The sequence below is a fragment of the Schistocerca cancellata genome, chromosome 9 (genome assembly GCF_023864275.1).
Source record: "Schistocerca cancellata isolate TAMUIC-IGC-003103 chromosome 9, iqSchCanc2.1, whole genome shotgun sequence".
NCBI classification, from domain to species: domain Eukaryota; kingdom Metazoa; phylum Arthropoda; class Insecta; order Orthoptera; family Acrididae; genus Schistocerca; species Schistocerca cancellata.
In genome coordinates, this window is record NC_064634.1 from 20214748 (window position 1) to 20238946 (window position 24199).

The following is a 24199-nucleotide window of genomic DNA, read 5'->3' on the forward strand; positions in this document are numbered from 1 at the left end:
GTTTCTCCATCTTCTTCGTGGTCTTCGTCCAGATTCTGTCCACTCTAAGGGTCTTCTTGAAAGTCTTTCTGGTCCCATTCTTTTAACATGTCCAAACTATTTCAGCTACTCATCTCCATAGTTTTTTTAGGGGCTTGATCTGCAGGGTGTTTCACATTGTTCCACTCCTTATCTTGTCCCTTCTTGTCTTACCAATCATCCCTCATAAAAAGTGCATCTCTGTTGCTTGTATTCTGCTCAGATCTTTCGTTGCCCAACTCCAACATTTTGATCCATAGGTCAAAATTGGCAAATAATGTGGCTTGTACATCACGATCTTTGCTTTGGCAGGTATTTTCCAATTTATTTTTATGTGCTATACACAATAATAAAATTCTGAACAATGTATCTAATGTTAGCAAATTTTTGTTACATGCTATCAATCTCACAATATGGTTTATAAAACTCATTCTCTTGATTGGCAGGTTATTTAAACTACAAAAGAAAATATATGAAGCTGGAGAGAATGTGAAGTATTTCATTCTTAATGAGTGGTCATTTCCAAACCAGAATCTTAAAGACCTTCAGCACAGGCTAAATAAACATGACCAGCAACAATTTAGTTTTGATGCAACAAGGATTGACATATCTGATTACATAAAACTGTGGGTACTTGGTTATAGGAGGTTCATACTAAACCTGGATGATGCCAGTATCACAAAAGCAAAATTGAAATTGAGAAGGTAAGCAAATTTCAATTCTTACATAATAATCTTGAGTAAACTACAGCAACCACATGATATTTAAAGAACAGAAAAACATGACATGAAAGTAACTGTTGTAATATTTAAATAATACATTCACACATACAAAAATATGTAAATAGGCTTCAAAATTAATTCTATGCATTCTGTCCGTTTCTTACATATCACATTCATCTTACTTACGCGTACATCTTACGTACAACAGAATCTACCTTTAAATGTACAGACTATTACATCATCTCCATGCTCCACCCATTGATTATGCTCCTGGCCATGCAGATAATTTATAAAAGACCAGTATATCAGTAAAGGAAATAAATTTCCTGGGTGAGCTTGTGATTATAGTGGAAATTTTGTGAATAAAGCTGTCTAGATTGCTTAATATATTTCTTTATTTATAACATTATTTCAGATACTGTAATCATCAGATTAAAACTCAGAACCTGTAAAACATTGATCAGTATCAGTTTCAATGGACATAAGAAATTTGGCGTGAATAGTGCCCTCCGCCACACACCGCCTGGTGGCTAACGGAGTATATATGTAGATGTAGATACAAACAAACAATGGAAAATCCAGGATGGAATATTGTCATATACTGTCAACAGACATATGCATAGATCTGATTGAAACTGGCACTGAACAGCATTTTACAAGTTCAAATTTTGATTTAATGATGCCAGCAGGTAAAAGAATACTACAAATAAAGAAATATTTTAAATGAACAGTGGAAAACCCAGGAAGGAATAATGACAGTATTTTGAAAAGGATAGATTTCTACTCACCACATAGTGGAAATGTTGAGTAGCAGACAGGAACAACAAAGAACGTGTTAAACAACTAAGCTTTCAACCAAAAAGCCTTCTTCTCAATTAGCTAACACACACACACACACACAATGCAACTCTCGCACACATGACCACTGTGTCTGGCTACGGAGGCCAGTGAGACACTGTGTGTGTGTGTGTGTGTGTGTGTGTGTGTGTGTGTGTGTGTGTAGTGTTGGCTAATTCAGAAGAAGGCTTTTTGCCAACCAAACATGCATCCTACCTGCCAAACAGCTGGAGGTACTGATTAAGTATCAGTTTAAAGGCAGCCAGAACAAGTACAAAAAAACACATAACACCACTTAGAAATGTTCAGTATGTAACCATATGAACAAATTAATTTCTGATGTGAATGTAAAATGTCTGATTCCACACCAATATGATCTGTTGTGCAAAATGGTCCCCAGAACATGTAACTACCCAACTAAGTAACTGTAATGGACACTGGCTAGTACTAACACACCCACTATCATGAAATCTCAAAACTGTTTCATTATTAACTGCACAAATGATATGAGCTGCCCCCCCCCCCTTTCTGCCATACCTGTACAGCAAATGCTGTGTATTCTCTTGCCACTGCTTTAACTAGTGCCAACATTGCTCTGTGCTACTCACGCAAGATTTGGATATTGCTACACTGAAAAATGTTACATTGCATTTTAATATGACACACCCTTTGTGTGCTATTTTGCACCCATAGTCAGACAGGGAACATGTTGTGTCTACTTTGTACTGTATCAGTTTTTCCCCTACTAACAGTCACATCAGGAATTTCATTGCAGGCTTCATACCCTGCAAAAGCTAAAGTGCAACATTTGCATCATACATCCTGAGCATGTAACTTCACTGACTTAATACATTCCCCTTCAGTAAGTTAGTATCAGTTATAAGTTATTTTAAATATTTTGTAACTTTTGTCTTACACGTATACCACAAGTCTAATCAGAAACTTTACTTTTCCCCAGGCTGTATATAATTCACTTAGTGGCAAAAATTGCACTTTGTTTAATCCTTTCATGGATTGCAGTGCATTTATGCTTTAAATTGAGATGATTTAATATGGCAGGACACCAGCACATTTGTACATAAAAAGGTAATTTTATATACAATTCTGTAGTATGTAACAATTACAGTGTTACAAAATATAATAACATTTACAGCATTAACTCCTTCATTCTAGGTATTCATCACAATCACTGCACATGCCAAAGCAAATATTGCCTTCTAGTCTCTACTATTCTCCACACTGATTTATTATTAAATATGTACACAAATATATGGCAAATTAGCTTTCGTGGAAGTCTGAAGATTCATCACTTCTTTTTACAAATATGGGTAAATTTCAAAATAAATCAAAATTTATTTGGAATATTGCTTGGAAAACAGGCATGTGATATTGATTCTCAGATCTAAAATCAGAAAACATATGTACAGGATTATTTGTATTTCTCACAATGATAAAATATTACACGTACAAATTCTTATACAAAATGTTTATATCAAAATATATAATATACAGCACTCTTATTTGCCTCTTTTATAAAAGAATATGCAATCAATAAAATAAATGTTACTATTCAAATATTGTAAACATTCATTATTAAAATTGTGCACTGTATAGTAAACATTTTCCTATAATGATATAAGAGACCTCAGTCAATATAACATTATTAAAATACTCCAGCCATACAATGCATATAAAGTACTCAAGGGTAAAAAAAAAAAAAAGGTCACTTCTCACAAATACTGCAGCCAAACAACACTCTAGGCATGAACATTTTCATTTAATATTGAGACATGAGACCAATGAAGTAGTTACTTAACAAGGGTGTGCAGTGCAGTCTCAGAATAATTATGGTAATTTTCCTAGAGAGCAACTGTGACAATTCTTTACACATGTGACTGTTGACAAATGGACATCCACATACATTTTGCAGCTGAATTAGCAAATAATAAAGTACAACAAATGTTAAGAGGAAAAACAGCTGTCACTTTCCTTTCGTGCAAACAATGAGAAAAATGAAATGCCGTGTGGCTAGGGCCTCCCGTCGGGTAGAACTCCACAGGTTCACACAAGCTGCCTCTGTGTATTACGTCTACATTCCATCTGTACTTTTTCTTAATCTTGTTTACAAGATTAAGAGGACATCAGCAACCCAATTATCGTTAATGTTAAACCAAAGCCCCATGCTTACAGTCCATATTCCTTTGCAATATTGGAAGCAATCACAAGTCTTTGAATTTCAGACGTTCCTTCATATATCTCAGTAATGCGTGCATCTCGATAATGCCTCTCTGCTGGCATATCACTCACATAGCCCATTCCTCCAAGAATCTGTATCGCCTGATGAGAGCAGAATGTAGCAGCTTCTGATGCAGCCAGTTTTGCCATTGCTGCTTCCTACAATACAAAAGCATTTCTTCTGTACACTACTTAAGAAGGCTATTTCTTGTTATTAAACGTCCTCCATATGCAGAAAGAACAATTTCATTTTTTGAAGAAACAATTTATTACATAAATTTACAATGGGCATTCAATAAGTAATCCAACACTTTTTTCCTTGCTATCAACACTTTTTTTCCTTGCCAATTTCAGTAATAAAATGCGGAATTTGTCATGAGATATCATGGAATATTCTCACTTCAGCCTCTATAGTTTCACAAAGTTCCAACAGGTGGTGACACTATACACAGCCTTCAAAATGGCACCTGTAACGGAGTTGCGATCCAAGCTCAGAGCTGTCATTGAGTTTCTTTTGGCAGAAAACCAGATGATTACAAATATTCATAGGTGGTTGAAAACTATCTACAGAGATCTGACAGAGAATAAAAGCATGGTGAGTTGTTTGTCAAGGCGTCTAGAAGACCATAAAGAACAATAAAGGACTACCTGTGGAGAATTGCTTGCGCGTTATGAAGCTGATCGTGACAACTTTTTGTCTAACATCGTCATAGGTGATGAAACAGCTTTGAACCGGAAACAAAACGGCTATCCATGGACTCCCGCCAAACCACCTCTCCCCCAAAGAAAAAGTTCAAAGCTGCACCCTCAGCCGGTATAAGTTATGGTGACACCTTCTGGATTCTGAACGGGTTATTCTGTTTTATATCCTCCCTCATGGTGCAGTGATCAATTCTGGAGTGTATCGTGCTACCCTCAGGAAGTTGAAGAAACAACTTTAGTGTGCTTATCACCACAAAAATGTGAATGAACTTCTCCATGACAACATAAGGCCTTCCACATTTCTGTGCACCTGAGAGGAGCTCACAAAACTTCATTGGACTGTTCTTCCTCATCCATCTTACAACCAAGATCTTGCACCTTCTGACTTCCATCTGTTTGGCCCAATGAGAAATGCACTCTGCGGGAATCAGTACGTGGATGATGGGAAGATTATTGAAGCTGCAAGATATTGGCTCCCATGTTGACCAGTAGAGTGGTACCATGGGGACATAAAGGCCATCTTAATAAGGTGTCATAAGGCTGTCACAATGAACGGAGATTATGTTGAAAAATATTATGTTGAAAAATAGGATTTTGTAGCCAAAAGAGTTGGGAATAATATGGTGCACTGGAATCCTGAATAAAACCAGCCTGCTTTCAGAAACAAAATGTGTTGCATTACTTATTAATGCCCCTCGTATTTATCTTTTTAAAAATAAATAATAATAATAATAATAATAATAATAATAGCAACAACTACAACAACAACATCATTAGTGTTTCTGAACATTGTTTTATAGTTTGCTAGCAAGATTTGTCACGGAGCTACTGAAGCAGTAACAATTGGAGCAAGCCACTGTTTGATCATTATCTTTTAATTAAGAGAGGGGCAAAAAATCAGGAATAAATGAAGAGCAGAAATTCAAAGTGTATACTCTAAGAGATCCCAAAATATCTCTCTGCACTTAGCTGATGGCAGGGTTACTAGATCATTTTATTATTTTCCTCTGCATTTTATTATGCAGTCAATGTCTGGGATAATGCAGATGTAGTAAATATGTAGTGTGCAAAAATGCATAATTAAAATTTTTGTCGAACATTGTCACAGGCAATGAAACATGGGTTCATCACTTCAGACTGGAAACAGAACAGCTATCCATGGTGTAATGCCACACCACCTCTCCTCTGAACAAAAAGTTCAAAACTGCATCCTCAGCTGGTAACAAGGGATAATGAAACATTTTACAGGGCATCTTCACTGATCTTAGAATTAATGCAACCAAATCCCATTACAAATACTTATTATTTGTGTTTATAGCTAATAAAAGAAAGATAGTTGGGTCATTCCATGTCAGTTCAACCAAGGGCTCCAGCTCATAGTCTCAGATTTGACTGAAATTCAGTACACTAATTCTACCATGTATGGAACACTCGAGTACGAAGTATTAGTTTCCCCTGCCAATTAGTTCCAGAATTATGACTTGTGAAAGAAGGTGGCGTGACCCGGAAATTGCAACCCGCATCTGGCAATCTATCTTCAGACCCAACTTCAGGTCTTAATAACTTTGAAACTATTCCACACAGTCCAGTGAAATTTTTACAACCCAGTAACATCCATTTAGAGAACACACTCCATGAATCAAAACACCAACAACATGTTTCTGAGGGAAAATAAAAAATTCCAAAATGTGATTTAAAAAATGTAATATGTTAAAAGGTACATATTGTAGGTGCCCTCTATGCCAAATATAATTCACTCAAAGAGGGTATAAATTTTTTTGTGGTAAGCTTAATGTGGCCTAAACACACACAGAACTCATTATGCCCATATCAGTCACAAAAACTGAGTTACATGTACACGAAAATACAAAAATTACCTGAAAAACATGGATTTTTGAAGTGTGGTAGCACAAAAGAGACAAGTGGTATCCAAGCCAAATTTCACACACTGCATAAGCAGACCATAATGATATATATCTCAAAATTTCAGCATGTTATTGCAAGACATTTGTGTACAATGGAAGCTGACAGATGTATTTGGTGATGTGGCCATTGTTCCACAACACCATTTTGTAAAAACATATCGTAAACTGTTCTGCCTCTTCTTATCCTCTCCCACAACTGTTTAATCACTAAGCAACAACATGTAGACAGATTGACACAACCTATCATTAATGTTTACTGCACCTTAACTGCCAAAAACCAGTCGATTGTGCTTCGAACAGAAGTTCTCCCACACTTTAGCTACTGTACTTGTACACTGAGTGGTAAACTGTACTGTCTTCCTGACACTGTGGTAGGAACTGGAACTGTCATAAGAATATGTTCAAAAGGACTCCAACGCCTGTCTGCCAAATGTGGCCAATGAAATGATCTTGCTGGTCCTGCTGGTGCCATGAAGTTCACAAATACATCACCTTCTGCTTCACAGCACTCTGCAACACATCCTAAGTACCATTTGTCATCATAAACAGCAATAACATAGCAACCTGGTTGTATGTTGCTGCTTTTGCTTCTGAATCCTGAGTCAGACACACTGTGAAGACACATGTTGTGCATGAACCTATAGTTATAACCGGACAGTCTGTTCATCTGCACATTGTCAGAGTCCACTGGAGAGAAATGATGATGGCTCCTTGGATGGCATCTTGAATTATAAATGCATAATTTTCAGAAAAGTCTAGTATTATACATACATTTTTACCATGACTTGTTGCAAAAAAATTCCATTCTGTGCGAATCTGAAAATCATGGTAATGCATGCATAAATTTTTGATATTTTTACAGTTTTTGTACTGACTAGCTGCCCCATTACTGAAGTATTTCGCAAAATGTATGTGAGGCAGCTTGTTTTTCACATATTCCATGACAGTGCGAATGTGGGCATGAACTGCAATGGCATCATGAATTAAACAGTCACCAAAAATGCACAGGTTCATGACAGACACATCACCTGATTCACCTCTATAGTAAATCGCAAATGGCTGGAGAGTTGCTTGACTGTTGTCCCAATGATATCCTTGGATGGCATCTTGAATTATAAATGCATAATTTTCAGAAAAGTCTAGTATTATTATAATTTCATCTTGTTTCAAATTATCCTTACAAAACTGGAGATACACCTATTGTGCTATTGCTGTGAAGCTGTGTGGGGTCAGTTTGTCAGTTTTTTTGACAACACATTTCAACAAAATCTTCCAGTGTACTTTGCTTTGTTTCAAGACTTGAGCGATCCATGTGTGTCCATTGTTTATAAGAAACAAGTTCATCGTCATCCATAAGGAGTTCACCATACAGTTTGTTATTCATGTGTTCTGCAAGATTTGCCTTACCAGGACACATTTCACACCTGTGTATCATGCACTGGTAGGAACTGATGTCACACACTAGCAGCTTCATTGCACCTTTGAAATCCAGACCAGAATCCTTTATAGCAGCAAACATCAGCTTAGCATTTTGATGGGTCTCACATACACAAACATTGTGTGCCCCTTGCACTTACAAGCACAACCCATTTTGGCCGAAGATTGAAAAAAGATGATAAACCTACTTTGGTATTGGGATACTTTTCCTTGAATTCTATATACAGTTCTGATATGTTGCATAGCAACAGTCTTTTTTGCATCTGTACACAAACATTTCCCATTTTCACCGTTACATAGTATTTTTTCCAAGCATTATTCGGCTGTAATCATTATTTTCATAAAACTCCAACACTAACACCTGTATTTCTGAACTCAATTGCTTACCCTGAGTCTGCTGAAGTTGTGGAAGCACTCCTTGGGTTGCTTTTATTTTCCTACCTTGCTTTACCATATATGTAGAAACATTGAATTCTTTTGCAGTGTAGTCAATAGACCAGCTGGAAGGTACAAGAGTTAGAATAGCTACTTTTTTTCTGGTGTGTGGATATGGCACATTTTTCTTTCAAATCATGCACAATTTTGTTCAAATCATAGCATTTCTGGCATGATTTCTATTCCTTTGGAGCAGATAGTTCTTCTTATTCCACCATTAGTGTGTCAGCTATTTTGTGTTTGTATTTCATTTGACCTGCTTGTAATTTTCTTCTACCATAGCTGGGCCTGTCTCTTTTCCCAACTTCGTGTGTCTTCATGGGAGACAAACCAAGAGCAGCCACTGAAGTATTTAATTGCTCATCCGCTGTGGTTTTAGGTGGCTGATACTCTTCATCCCTGTCATGTAAATTATCAGATTTTTTTTTTTTTTTTTTTTAAAAACAGTGTAACACACCTGGAACATAACTTTTGTGCTGGTTTCATGTTAAGTCCCATGCACTGATTCACTTTCAATACTGATTTTATATCAATTTCTGTGAGGCTACACTTCACTGTCTTCTTATGAATCCGAAACGGATCAAAACAACTTCTTTGTAGGGAAGAATACTTATCCAGAAACACTTTCATATGATGATAACAAACACTAAAGTTTCCTGGAACTGTACTTCCTGTGCCCAGGGTACATCCCGGATCTCCACAGCAACAAATCTTGGTCTGATTCATCCAGATCATACAGTACAAAGCGAAAGCCACATTTTGTTCCATATGTTGTTTTATGACATTCAGATGCTTGTGCTCTACCAATACTGCAACTTTGAACAAAAGCACCACTAGTACACTCTTCTGCCTCCATACTCACTTTCCATAACAGTACTGACCAGTCTGAACTAGAATCTTAAAAACATGAGTAACCTGTAATTGTTGCTTGTCTCCTTTGTTGTTCCTGCCTAACAATGACTCATTCTGTCCCTGAAAACTAACATTGTTTAACTTTCTGTTGCCTAATGGTTCCCAACAATTGCAACAGCTTTATCTGAAACAAGCTGTCTGCATTATCACTATTACTTGCTAAATCGTGTTAAAAGAAACGTAACCAAATACATCTCTGTCAACTTTTATTGCACACAAATGCCTTGCAATAACAAGTTGAAATTTTGCCACATATTATATTATGGTCTACTTATGCAGTGTTTGAAATTTGGCTTGGATATCACTTGTCCCTTTTGTGCTACCACACTTAGAAAATCCATGTTTTCCAGGTAATTTTTCAAATTTTTGTATTTTCATGTGCATGTAACTCTCCTTGAGTGACTGATATGGGCAATATGAGTTCTGTGTGTGTTTAGGCCACAATAAGCTTACCACAAAAAAAAAATTATACCCTTTTTGAGTGAATTATATTTGGCATAAAGGGCACCTACAATATGTGCCTTTAAACGTATTACTTTTTTTAATCACATTTTGGAATTTTTTATTTTCCCCTCAGAAATATGTTGTTCGTGTTTTGATTCATAGAATGTGTTCCATAAGTGGATCTTACTGGATTGTAAAAATTTCACTAGCCTGTGAGGAATAGTTCCAAAGTTATTAAGACCTGAAGTTGGGTCTGAAGATAGATTGCCAGATGCGGGTTGCAATTTCCAGGTCATGCCACCTTCTTTCACAAGCCATAATTCTGGAACTAATTGGCAGGGGAACTTAAATTTTGTACATGCTGTTTCCCCAACAGGTGGCTTGGTAAGGCAACCCAAAATTTGAGGGAAGGCAAGGGCATACCATCTTCCATAGCGTCACACCCAGTAAAACACCCTGTTGTTCAAACCAACCTTCAGGTTGATGAGAGCTTTACCGTTACCACCACAGTAAACACAAAAGGAGCACAATTACAGAGGTGTGAAAGTGATGAAAACTATATAGACTGTTAATATTTTGACAGCAGAAGAAAGATGGACAAAACATGAAAACTCAAGCAAACGACTGTAAGAAGTTGCTGAGAACCAAAACTTTTAAAGATAGATACTAGAAATGAAAGAAAACTCATGTGTTTCAAAATGAAGCTATATAAGTCACAAAAGCATTTTTGGGTGCTCTCCAGAACATCGACATACCACATTTACTGTACACTCAAACAGTGATCAAACTTTCTGTGCAGTGGGAAAACTTCAAGAACCACAAGTTTAAAGTATGTGAAATGTGACACTATGGGGAAAAAAAAAAACTAATGAAAGATTTTTCAATGAATCCTAGTTAAGGTAAATGTGGAAAGAAAAGCACAGAAAAATCCTAAAATGGGGATACAAAGTCCAATGTTTTACATTTAATATGGAGAACAAAAAGATTTTTAATGGAGAGAGCATTACAATGCACAACTTTAAAAAAACATGAAAAGATTTCAAACTGTAATCCATTCACGATGGAGGTGATCATTTAAGTGAGAGAAAGAGTACGGAATGAGGGTAATTATAGGAAATAACACAGTGGTGAGTATCAGTGAATGTAAAGGTTCCATCAAAATACCTGCAGAAGGAAAAATATTGGAACAAGTAAAATCTTTTATGTATTTAAGCAGTTTGGTCATAGAAAATGGAAGACATTTGGAGAAAATAAGTAGTAACATATCTACAGGTAAAAGAGCTTTAGATTAAAGGAACTCTTTTGAAACAATTCTCACACCAATAAAAAAGAAATATTTAGTCTTATGTGCAGTACTGTATGGCAGTGAATTAAGGATAATAAAAAAGAAAGTAGAAAAATACTTGGACAATTTTGAAATGAAAAGCTTTAAGAGCTCCAACATAACTGCAACCAAATTTTTCCAGTGCTCCTGGATTATTATATTTCCAGTTATGGATCACAATTTTCTATATATGTATATCATATAATTTCAGTCAGGAATGACTGTTTCCAGACCTGAATACACACAGTTTGCTAATAATATCAAGTCAGCATATGCAAAAAGGTACAGTCACAATAACGAACCAAACAAGCCTCTTCGTACACATACAGTATTTAAGAGTCATATGCATAGTTGTAACAGATATGCTAATGCGACCAAGAAATTCATAAGACTAATAATTCTACTGCAAAATGATGTCAGTGATACGGGTCTGTAACTCAGCAGATTACTCCTATTTACTTTCTTGAGTACTGGTGTGATCTGTGCAACTTTCCAGATTTTTATTTAGGTACAGCCCTTTTGCAAGCAAGTGGCTGTATAGGAGCTATGATATGGGCATAGTCTGATGGAACCTGTTAAGATATGTAAATTGATATCAACAGTTCCTCTTTTTTTGTTTACTCTTTAGTGTTATAGTTACTTGGTTGTAATTGTGTGTTCTGGGGCGTGTAGGGCTGGGCTGTTTGGAGGAAGAGACCAAACTACGAGGTCATCAGTCTCATCGGACTAGGGAAGGACAGGGAAGGAAGTCGGCCGTGCCCTTTCAAAGGAACCATCCTGGCATTTGCCTAGAGCGATTGAGGGAAATCATGGAAAACCTAAATCAGGATGGCCGGACCCGGGATTGAACCGTCGTCCTCCCAAATGCGTGAGACGTGTAGTTTTGTTATGCACATACTGATTAAGTAATAAAACATTGCTTCAAAAAGCTTTCATTTTTATATTAAATAATGCTAAAAAAAGGTTATGGGCCCAGGCACAGCTGTGAAAGTAAGGTTTTATAAATGTTAAAATTGAAGTTGTGCATAGAAATCCAGAGCCGGTTCGTAAGTTACGTGTATGCTGATCATCCACATTTTGCCAATTGATCATTCTTGCATGCAAACTGTCAATATTTTTTTCTTACACTCAAAGCTAAAAATGAGTGGTACAGCCTCAACTGGACTTCCTATGGTTGAAAAGTTGATCAGCCATGAAAATTACTCAACATGGAAATTTGCCATGAAGGCGTATTTGGCCCACGATGAACTGTGGCACATTGCTAAAAATCCTCCTTCGGATCCGATGCAACAGGACGATCCTCGGAGAAAAGAGACATAAAGACACATTCCTGGATTATACTTTTCGAGAACAAGACGAATTATTCCCATATAAGGGACACAAATATGGCAGCAGAAGTCTGGACAGCCTTGGAAAAAGCTCAGGACTCACACATAGAATGGGCTTGCTTAGATCATTAATCACAACCAAATTACATAAATGCAAGTCAGTAGACGACTACTGCGATAGATTAATAATGACCACATTTAAGTTAAACAAAATGAAGTTTGCGGTGAGTACAGAATGGATAGGAACTTTGCTCCTGGCTGGATTACCTGATCATTATCAGCCTATGCTGATGGCGCTTGAAAACCACCTGCTAGAAGATGTCAAACCCAAAGACGCACATGGAAATGAAGACTCTGCTCTACATACGAAGAAGCCCACAAAACATATTATTAAATGCTACAAATGTAACAAATTGAATCATATTGCTAAATATTGTCCTAGAAAGGATGAAAAACGAGGAAGCTTGTCAAAAAGTAACAATGACGGAAATGTATTTAGGAAACAGACCCAATAAAAGAAAGCTTTTCTTGCTGCTGATGTCAAACAGCCTCAGGAAAAAGGATATGTCATATTTAGATTCCTGTGCCTTGACTCACACTGCTAACAATGGAAAAAAGCTTCTTAACGTCCCGTGGAGAGCCAGTCCTGACAGAACTCTACCATCTGGTGAGCAAAATGTATGAGACAGGCGAAATACTCTCAGGCTTCAAGAAGAATATAATAATTCCAATCCCAAAGAAAGCAGGTGTTGGCAGATGTGAAAATTACCAAACTATCAGTTTAATAAGCCATGGCTGCAAAATACTAAGACAAATTCTTTACAGACGAATGGAAAAACTGGTAGAAGCCAACCTCGGGGAAGATCAGTTTGGATTCCGCAGAAATGTTGGAACACAAGAGGCAATACTGACCCGACAACTTATCTTAGATAATAGATTAAGGAAAGGCAAACCTATTTTTCTAGCATTTGCAGACTTAGAGAAAGCTTTTGACAATGTTGACTGGAATACTCTCCTTCAAATTTTGAAGGTGGCAGGGGTAAAATACAGGGAGCGGAAGGCTATTTACAATTTGTACAGAAACCAGATGGCAGTTATAAGAGTCGAGGGGCATGAAAGGAAAGCAGTGGTTGAGAAGGGAGTGAGACAGGGTTGTAGCCTATCCCTGATGTGAGTCAATCTGTACATTGAGCAAGCAGTAAAGGAAACGAAAGAAAAATTTGGATTAGGAATTAAAATCCATGGACAAGAAATAAAAACTTTGAGGTTTGCCGATGACATTGCAATTCTGTCAGAGACAGCAAAGGACTTGGAAGAGCAGCTGAACGGAATGGACAGTGTCTTGAAAGGAGGATATAAGATGAACATCAACAAAAGCAAAACAAGGATAATGGAATGTAGTCGAATTAAGTTGGGTGATGCTGAAGGAATCAGATTAGGAAATGAGGCATTTAAAGTAGTAAAGGAGTTTTGCTATTTAGGGAGCAAAATAACTGATGATGGTCGAAGTGGAGAGGATATAAAATGTAGACTGGCAATGGCAAGAACAGCGTTTCTGAAAAAGAGAAACTGGTTAACAGTGAGTATAGATTTAAGTGTCAGGAAGTCGTTTCTGAAAGTATTTGTATGGAGTGTAGCCATGTATGGAAGGGAAATGTGGACAATAAATAGTTTAGACAAGAAGAGAATATAAGCTTTTGCAATGTTGTGCTACAGAAGAATGCTGAAGATTAGATGGGTAGATCACATAACTAATGAGGAGGTATTGAATAGAATTGGAGAGAAGAGAAATTTGTGGCACAACTTGACTAGAAGAAGGGATCGGTTGGTAGGGCATATTCTGAGGCATCAAGGGGTCACCAATTTAGTATTGGAGGGCAGCATGGAGGGTAAAAATCGTAGAGGGAGACCTAGAGATGAATACACTAAACAGATTCAGAAGGTTGTAGGGTGCAGTAGGTACTGGGAGATGAAGAAGCTTGAACAGGATAGAGTAGCATGGAGAGCTGCATCAAACCAGTCTCAGGACTGAAGACCACAACAACAACAACAACGTCGAGCCATGTAATAGTTGAGTGACCAGCATGGGAGGTGATGGCTTAGCAGCAGAGACTACTGGAAGTGTTGATCACACCTTCTATAGTGGTAATAAAACAGTAGAAGCAGAAGTATCTGACATCATTCATATTCCAAAATCAGCTGTAAATTTGCTCTCAATTGGTAGAATTGTAGGCAAAGGGCATAAAGTGACTTAACAAAAAATATGGATTCTTCTACAATGCAGAAGGTGAACTAATTGCCAAAGCATCACCTACGAATGGCATCTAGTGTCTGAATACAAGTGAAATGAAACAGTGCTACTACACAAAAGACAGTGGATTCTTATGGCATCGCACGCTATAGGACATATGAATCGCAGAAGTATGCTGAAGCTGTCAAAGATTTTGATAGGACTACATGAAGGTATTGTGGTTAACGATCCCTGTGAGTTGTCCTTTATGGGAAAACAGCTGATGTCTTCCATTCAAACCTAGCAAAAGGTAAACACATCTTACACTTAGTACATTCTGATTTGTGTGGGCAAATGGAGACAGTGTTTATTGGTGGAAGTCATTTTCTCAAATGTATTGATGATTTTTCAAGATTGTTTGCTTCTTGAAGAAAAATCTGAGGTAACACAGATATTTAAGAGCTTCACAGCCTTGGTGGAAAAACATACAGGTAGAAATATCGCCAGCCGCGGTGGTCTAGCGGTTCTGGCGCTGCAGTCCGGAACCGCAGGACTGCTACGGTTGCAGGTTCGAATCCTGCCTCGGGCATGGGTGTGTGTGATGTCCTTAGGTTAGTTAGGTTTAAGTAGTTCTAAGTTCTAGGGGACTTATGACCTAAGATGTTGAGTCCCATAGTGCTCAGAGCCATTTTAGAAATATCGAGAAGTTTCGGTCTGACAGTGGGAAGCAGTATGTCAACAATGAACTAAAAGGATTCTGGCTTCTGAAGATATCATACACCAGTTTACAGTACATTAACGGTCCACATCAAAGTGGTGTTGCCGAGAGAGCTAACAGAACATTGGTTGAAGAGGTTCGTATGATGTTTGATGCTAAATCACCAAAGGAGTATTGGGCTGAAGCTGTCTCTGCAGCTGCATACCTATCAAATCATTCACCGTCCACCACACTCAAAAATAAGACGCCATATGGATTTTGCCATAAAAGAAAGCATTGTTTATCAAATCTGAGAATTTTTGGCTGCAGTGCAATGACTCACATTCCAAAACTCCACTGCAAGAAGCGGAATAAGAAGTCACAGAAATTGACATTTGTAGGCTACTGTCAGCCAACCAAAGGCTATCGATTCCTCAGTAGGGAGACTGGCCTGATAATTGTCAGACGTAGAATTTGTAGAGGATTGGAGTTTTCAAATTCAAAGACAGAGGAATCAAGGACGACAAATGCCTTAGGATTAGAACAAGAAGCAGTTCTTCAGGACATCAACACTTCACGAACTGAAGAAGTAGTTAAATCAGAAGACAGTGATAACAAACCCTTTTATGGCTTTGACAGTGATTCAATAGAAACTGAAGCTCAAGACGAGGGTCACGAGAATCAAAACATAGTTCAACAGGTTTCACCTTGAAGGTCAGACAGACAACCAAAACCCAAACATGGCCTGATCATGCTATTTACTATTTGAAAGAAGGACTTCCAAGTGAAGACAATGATGATAAAGAAGACTCGGTAGGGACAAATAACTAAGAATTTGTAAAAGCAATGAAGAAAGAATTCTCATCTATAGTTTGTAATAACATATTTGAAGCAGTAGAACTACCCACAAGACACAAACCACTCAAGACTAAGAGGATATTAAAAATAAAGCCTAGGACTAGCACTACACCAGGAACATTTAAGGCACGCCTCATGCTAAAAGGATGCACTGAAGTTCGAGGTGCTGATCATCAGGAAACCTTTGCACCAGTGGTCAAGCATGCATCCATTAGATATCACTTGTCTTGTGAGAACTGGAGATGGACCGCGTTGACATCACTACTACTTACCTCTATGGAGACTTAAATGAAAAAAATTATGTCATTCCACCAGAAAATTTTGCAACTCCTGGAAATGTATTGAGGCTGATGAAAGCTGTTTATGGACTAGAACAGGCTGATAGGAATTGGAATCAAAAAGTTGATGATGTGTTAAGAAAACAAACTGAATAGATCAAACATTGATCCATGTATCTATTTTCACAGAGATGGCACCAAACTAGTCATCATAGCTTTATATGTGGATGACAGACTATTATTCTCAAATGACAGAAATATTTTGAATCCATTCAAAAGTTATTTGAAGAGATTTTTTGAGATAAAAGATTTAAGAGAGATATGCCATTGCCTAGTCATGGAAATTACATGGGGTCGTGATAAAGGAAAAGTCTGGATCTCCCAGAAATCCTATGCAAAAAAAGTTCTGGAGAAATTTGGAATGAATGAAGCCAAGCCAGCGTCAACACCACTTGATTGGTTGGTTGGTTGGTTGTTTGGGGAAGGAGACCAGACAGCGTGGTCATCGGTCTCATCGAATTAGGGAAGGATGGTGAAGGAAGTCGGCCGTGCCCTTTCAGAGGAACCATCCCGGCATTTGCCTGGAGTGATTTAGGGAAGTCACGGAAAACCTAAATCAGGATGGCCGGACGCGGGATTGAACCGTCGTCCTCCCGAATACGAGTCCAGTGTCTAACCACGGCGCCACCTCGCTCGCAACACCACTTGAACTTGGTTTGAACTTTGAAGCAGTCAAATCAGGTGATATCAAGGTACCATATCAAGAAGCAATAAGAAGTCTTCTATATCTATCCCAAATCTCTAGACCTGATATGTGTTTTGCTGTAAATCTCCTTACCAGATATCATCATTTTAAAAAGATTCATTGGTTGTCAGTAAAAAGATTGTTTAGATATTTAAAGGGAACTATGAACTACAAGCCAGAATTTTCTAGAGATGGTAATAGAGAAATAATGGCCTTTAGTGATGTAGATTGGGAAGTAAAATAATGACAGACACCCTGTAACTGGTTCATGTATAAAATTCCAAAACTTTTTTAATTTCGTGGTCTATTAGAAAACAAAAAGCTACTGCACTTTCTGCTTGTGAAGCTGAATATGTGACCTTGGCATCAACTGTTCAAGGTTTACTGTGGTTAAGACAATTTATGTTTGAGGTAAATCCAAGCAGTGTCATTAAGTCATTTACAGTATATTGTGATAATAAAGGAACCATTTGGTTAGTCAAGAATCTAGTGACAAACTCTAGATCAAAGCATACAGATATAAAGTATCATTTTATAAGAAGGCATGTTGAGTCAGGTGTTGTTGTTATTGAACATGTGCCTTCTGAAGAAATGTTTGCTGATGCTTTCGCAAAACTACTTGTCAATGTCAGACAAGAAACGTGTAAGAAACTGTGGGCTTGTGAAATAAATGAAGGAGTGACTGTACATTTATACTTCATACAGTGTGTTGTCAATTTAAGGGGACATGTTAAGATATGTAAACTGATATCGTCAGCCCCCCCCCCATCCATTGTGTTGTAATTACTCGGTGGTTATTATGTGTTCTGGGGTGTGTATTTATTGTTATGCACGTTTTGATTAATTAAAAAATGTTGAATCAGAAAGTTTTCACATTTATATTAAAAAATGTTCAACAGAACCGAACTGGTTTACAGTGCAGACCAGAAGACTTGCCTCTATTATGTGACTTCACTACACTGAGGACACCTACTTCTAAGTTATTCATGTTGCCAGCTATTCTCTGTCTCAGCAATGAAATATTTACTACTTCATCTTTGGTGAAAGAATTTCGCAAAATTGTGTTTAGTAACTCTGCTTTAGTGGCACTGCTATTGGTGACATTACCATTGCTATCATGCAGTGAGAGGACTGATAATGTCCTGCCCCTGGTGTACATCAGTTATGACCAGAATCTTCTTTGATTGTCTGCCACATTTTAAGGCACAGTTTCATTGTGGAAACTATTAAAAGTATCTCGAATTGAAGTCTCTGCTAAATTCAGAGCTTCTGTAAAACTGGCAATATTGGACATTTTATGTTTTAATTTGGCATGTTACTTTTGTTCTTCTGCAACAGTGTTATGACCTATTTTTTGTGACATGGGGATTCAGTTCCATCTCTTATTAATTTATTTGGTATAAATCTCAACAGTCATCAATATTGTTTCTTTGAATTTTTTGTTCATATCTGCTCTGTGCTTATATAGTGAGTATGGAAGGAGTGGACACTGTTGCTTAGGAAGACATAAAGTGAATTTTTATCTATCTTTTTTTAATAGATACATTTTGCATTTATTTTTGATGGATTTGAATTTTATGATATTCAGTCTTGCAACAACAATCTTGCAGGCACTTACTTCTGTACCCATTATGACGCAGCCTACTTGCTCAGGATTATTGGTTGCTAAGAGGTCAAGTATGTTTTCGCAACCATTTACACTTTGAGTGGGCTCCCAAACTAATTGTTGAAATAATGTTCGGAAAAAGCATTTAGTACAATTCAGATGATATTCTTCTTTGCGGGATCTACAGAACACTATGAATGAATGTATTACTCATCTAATCCCACATTTTTTTTCCTGTTACTTATCACTTCTTCTGGGAATGATTGCTACATGTGAAAAATTCAAAGTTGCATCACAGTTCAGAGTCTACATAAAACTGATATACTGATGCCACTGATACTGCCCACCGACTTTGATCAATTGACAAGTCCCAAAATACCTATAGACATGATTTCAAGATGGCATGAAAATGTATACACCATAAATTACGGTATCACTAGGGACAACTGTGAGAAACTGAGGATTTTTGAGCAGGAAATTGAGGATTTTTGGAAAGGAACAAAATAATATCCAAAACAACTACCACAAATTCTCAGAGATAAAAACCAAAATAAAAATAGAGAGAAGAACAAAAAAGAATATTATGCAGACAGTATATCGGCCGCAACCATAAAAAAATGAGAACTCAAACTACCCGGGGGAAGAGGAGCGGTGCAGGGAAATAAGCCCCGCCTCCCTCTCAAAGGACTACCATTTTACATCCATGTTCTGTGCTTCCATGAATGCAGAACTGAAATAACAGTCACAGGGATCGCGGATTCATTTTGTTTTGAGAGAGTCACATTCGACTCCCTTTATGCACCAGGATTAGTCTCTTCATTCATTCCAGAATAATGAAAAATGCAATCTGCCACACAGGGCAAATTGGAGTAGCAAAGCATTTGGTAATGGCTACAGGGCAATTATTTGCTACAGTTGGCAGTGGTAGTTCAGGCCCGATCTCTACTGGCTTCTTATGCAACCATAGTTCAAAACATCCCTGCCTAGAACTGCCAGGATATAGTGTCTGTATAATAACAACAACAGAAAGAGAAAAAGAACACAATAGTTATTATCAAAGGCACTAAAAATCACAAAATTAGAGCTAAATAACTACAATAGGTGTCAAAGACTTCAATTAACCTACACACCTTAACTAAATAGCCCGATACTAATACAGAAAGCAAAAACCACTGCAATTAGAGAGATGTGGAATTGAAAACTTTGCTTATCTACATAGCTCAACTGAAATGCCAGAGAGCAACACAGAAAGCAAAAACTGACACAGTTAACAACATCTGATATTGTAAACTTTAGTTAAACTAAATAAATCAATAACACTAACATAATACAAACAATTCACAATAAATTGAAATATATTACTAACAATTAACTATAAAAACAATATTTGCACATCATAAAGGTACAACATCTGAACAAAATCCACCCCACCAAACCCAAAGCCCCACAACACCATGTTCCCTTCCATACTTCCTCTAATTAAACCATACCTCATCAGTTTCAACCATTACCCCATCTAATGACACTTGTTTCATGTACAGGCTACCTAACAGACGATTAATGACAAAAAAAGAAGTAGGTCAGCCTAACTATAACACATGTTCAGCCTCGATCTCTCCAAGCAAGTCCTCTGGCAGACTGAGCATCACAAATTATTACACTAAAACCTTCACATATACCTGTCTGAATGGCGACTGGTAGACACTTAAGGCAGCCGCACGTTCTTGCTACAAACGACATATTTGGTAACCTCCACTCACACTTCTATTCTGAACACACACACACACACACACACACACACACACACACACACACACACACACGACATAATCCATTACAGCACCATTATGTAACAGCTCAAAGCTGAAGGGCAGAATTGAAGGCTATAGTTCTATCAGAGAGTCAGTTCAAAGGCTGGAGAAATGCGACAGCCATGCCCAGTAAAGCACTGCAGCTGTCAGTGCAAGATTTTAGTTGAAGACAGGTTAACCCCCCCCCCCCCCCCTTCCCTGTATTGCAGAAAGAAAAAACATCACATGAATGTACGACTGTCTTGTTATATATATTTTCATGCTAGTTCCCAGCCTTCCTATATATGTAAAAATATTCTCTCTAGGAGCAAATGCATGTGTCCTGACACTGTATGAATAATCAAATAACTATCTTAAAGTTTAGAAGCTGTATGACAGCACTTTGTGGCAGATAAGTACAATATGAAACACAAACAACAGAATACACCACACACAGCAGAGAGGAATGGTTAATGGAAGCTCTCAAGTGGTCCATGGTGTAAGACCATTGCCCTAGAAAGGCTAGAATTGAGGTTTGAGCCCAGGGCAACCAGACCGCTTTCACCTGGTCTGATTACAAGCAACAGAAATATGAAAGAGTAAAATGTGCACCTGATTTGTTGAGTAAGTGGTCCCTAATCTCAGATCAAGAAAGACAGATGATAAAAGGAAGACTGACATAGCAATGAACTGTTGTTAACATCTTTTCATCTCTGATGCCTTCTCTGCACTCTGTGCTTACCTTAGGTTTGATATAGTGCACACAGTACACTACTTGGCAAAGGAAATGTTGTAAGTCATAAAACAGACTTTTACTCTTCTTATCCTAGCTTCCACGTGGGTAAACTTTACTTTTCAGTTGTTGCTGTTTCAGCAGATGGTTTGAAAAACCAGCTATTATACTTCAAAACTTATCAAAACTAACTTACTTTCTTTCTTTGACATATTAAAATAATTAAGAGTTCTACACACCTTCGTAAATGGTTGTTTTGTATCTTTTAAATGTGCTGCCCGCCAGGTTAGAAGTCTTGCTGACTCTACCTTCAGAGCCATGTCAGCTATCTTTGCCTGCAACAGTAATACCAATAAATCTCATGTATCATAATATGACATCCAGACTATTCTGAGAAACAAACCTGTATAGCTTGTAGTTTCAATATAGGAGAGCCAAATGCAATACGTTTGCTTGCATAATCAACTGCACAGTCAAGTGATGCCTGAGCAATGCCAAGAGCCTGTGAAGCAATTCCAATCCGACCAGCATCTGAAAGCAAATGGAAATAACAATTATAAATTATGCGCTACACCAGCACTGTAAAAATATAAAGACAACTTAGGCATATGCATTAAGAAATTTACCCAGTGTCATCATTGCAATTTTGAAACCCATCCCAAGCTCTCCTAAAACATTTTCTTCTGGCACAGAACAGTCTTCAAATATCAAACTGCATGTTGAAGAGCCTCTTATACCTAGTTTGTCTTCCTTTTTTCCCAGCTCCAGACCTGAACATAAATTTTATTTGTGTTAACATAAAAGATATGTGAAAGCATAACAATTATCAATGAAACAAAACTGTGCACCTTTCGTTGGTTTACTAACAAGGAAGGCACTAATTCCACGATGCTTCTTGCTTTTATCTGTTGTTGCAAAAACAACTGTGGCTTCAGATTCATAACCATTGGTAATCCATGCCTTTGTACCATTGAGAATATATCCTTTGTCTTGTTTACGAGCTGTAGTAGATGCTGCACCAGCATCACTTCCATTTCCTAGAATACATTATAGTGATTGTAGATTGATTACAACAGAACAATCAATCACCTAAAGATCTTTAGTAAGTTTAACTAGCTACTTTAGAGTATTCGCCACAAGTATGAGAAACATATCAAGGTTCCATAAATATTACAAATGGAAAACAAGGATAAAACATAACACTTCTATCCATGATGGACGAGGAACACTGTGACTGTTATGAATAAAGGTTTCTTGAAATTACTGCAACCAGCTACTTTTTATTTTGTTCTTCAATTTTTTTATTATTTCATTACTGATTTTGAACCAACTAGTGGTTCATCATCAGATGGTATATATTTATTAATTGTCTGCAGCAGTGTGGGATTCTTGTAGCTGCGGCAAGATGTATAAACGAAACATGTAAGCACTGAGTGTGGCGGGAATTAATGTGAATAATTCTCGCCACACTGAGTGCTTACATGTTTCATTTATGCCTATAAATCTTGCCACAGCAACACAACTCCTACACTGCTGCAGAGAATTAATAAATATGTACCATATGACTATGAATCACTAGGTGGTTCGAAACTGGTAATGGAATAATAAAGAAATTGAAGAACAAAACAAAAGGCAACTGGTAGCAGTAATTTCAAGAAAACTTGAAATACAACTTACCTGGTTCACTCAAAGCGAAGCAGCCCACACGCTGACCTGTAGTGAATGGGGTAATAAATTTTTCTTTCTGCTTCTGTGTACCAAATTTGAGAATAGGTCCAAGATACAGAGAATTGTTGACACTCATTATTACTCCTGCAGAAGCACAACCCCTTGATATTTCTTCTGTGGCAATGGCATACGCAAGATAGTCTAAACCAGTTCCTCCTAAATCCTCTGGAACCTCTACAGCCATAAGGCCTAATTCTCCCATCTTCTTTATCTGGTCAAAACAATATTTGCATGGTGATTACAAGCTCGCTAACACAATGACTATCAGTGTGTGTGTGTGGGGGGGGGGGGGGGGTCATGCAGTTTTCGGGGAACTCCATGTTAATTTATGATGAAAATATTAGGAGAAAAACGTACCTGATCACCCGGGTACAAGTGCTCACGATCGAACTTTGAAGCCAGTGGTTTCAGCTCGGCTTCAGCGAAGTCGCGGACAGATTTATAAAGCATTTTGTGTGTTTCTGGGAGCTGCGAATGCGTATAAACTGATCTGTGTTGAAAGTGACATAGCGGACTCCTGCTAAAGCGAGCTGTAGGAAATGAAAACATGTAGTGTCGTCCCATAACAAACATATAACATATCTTCACATCATATTTGCACTAAACGTTAACGAATGGTCATCAAGGGGTGTCAGACGGAAAATCACGTTTCTTACCTACATCCAAAAGTTTTCTTGTTTTACCAACAGACATTTCGAAGAAGCTGAAAACTATCTTCAGCCCTATGTTTACGATTATTAAAGGTATGTACTAAGTGGCTTCTGAACCGGGGAGCAGGGTTCAAAACAAGTCATCCAAAGAAATTCGGCAGCTGTCATACCTGTATTGGGCAACGCTACTATAATCATTCTTCCTCAACAGTGCTGAAATAAAAATAATTAGTGACAGCTCCGCTATGAAACAAGCATAATATGAAATGAAACTGTGTTTTTATTCATTATCAACCGTAAAAATGAAACAGCTGCAAAGTTCATCATGCATTCATTCCTCATTCTGTATTGATTAGTCAACCTTTCCATTTCTTCAAGTTCCTTTATCAATTTATATTTTTTTTATTGCCATACGCATTTTTAATACCAATTTGCGATTACTAAATTCCACTACAGCAGGACTGAAACACTAAGCAGCTGATAAAATTACAAATTTATTTCTGTTTATTATGTAAAAGACTGAAACTAGTAAAATGTACTGTTTATTTCTTGTACATAGTTAGAC

At 37.4% G+C, this 24199-nt stretch overlaps 2 protein-coding genes across 2 annotated transcripts in view; one reads left to right on the forward strand and one right to left on the reverse strand.

Moving 5' to 3' along the window:
- LOC126100721 (fatty acyl-CoA reductase 1-like) overlaps nt 1-3333 on the forward strand; it is a 175131-nt gene extending 171798 nt beyond the window's left edge. The window contains exon 8 of the mRNA XM_049911340.1: nt 465-3333. Within this exon, the coding sequence (XP_049767297.1) occupies nt 465-726 (262 nt within the window). The 3' untranslated portion in view covers nt 727-3333. The remainder of the gene's footprint in view (nt 1-464) is intronic.
- Nucleotides 3263-24199, reverse strand: LOC126101166 (short-chain specific acyl-CoA dehydrogenase, mitochondrial). Its single transcript, XM_049911864.1, has 9 exons — nt 23930-24199; nt 23641-23847; nt 23342-23514; nt 22934-23195; nt 22105-22293; nt 21883-22026; nt 21660-21787; nt 21496-21591; nt 3263-3971 (listed from the first exon to the last, which is right to left on the reverse strand). Exons 2-9 carry the CDS (start codon nt 23675-23677, stop codon nt 3762-3764), a joined length of 1239 nt encoding a protein of 412 aa, XP_049767821.1. The 5' UTR covers nt 23678-23847; nt 23930-24199; the 3' UTR covers nt 3263-3761.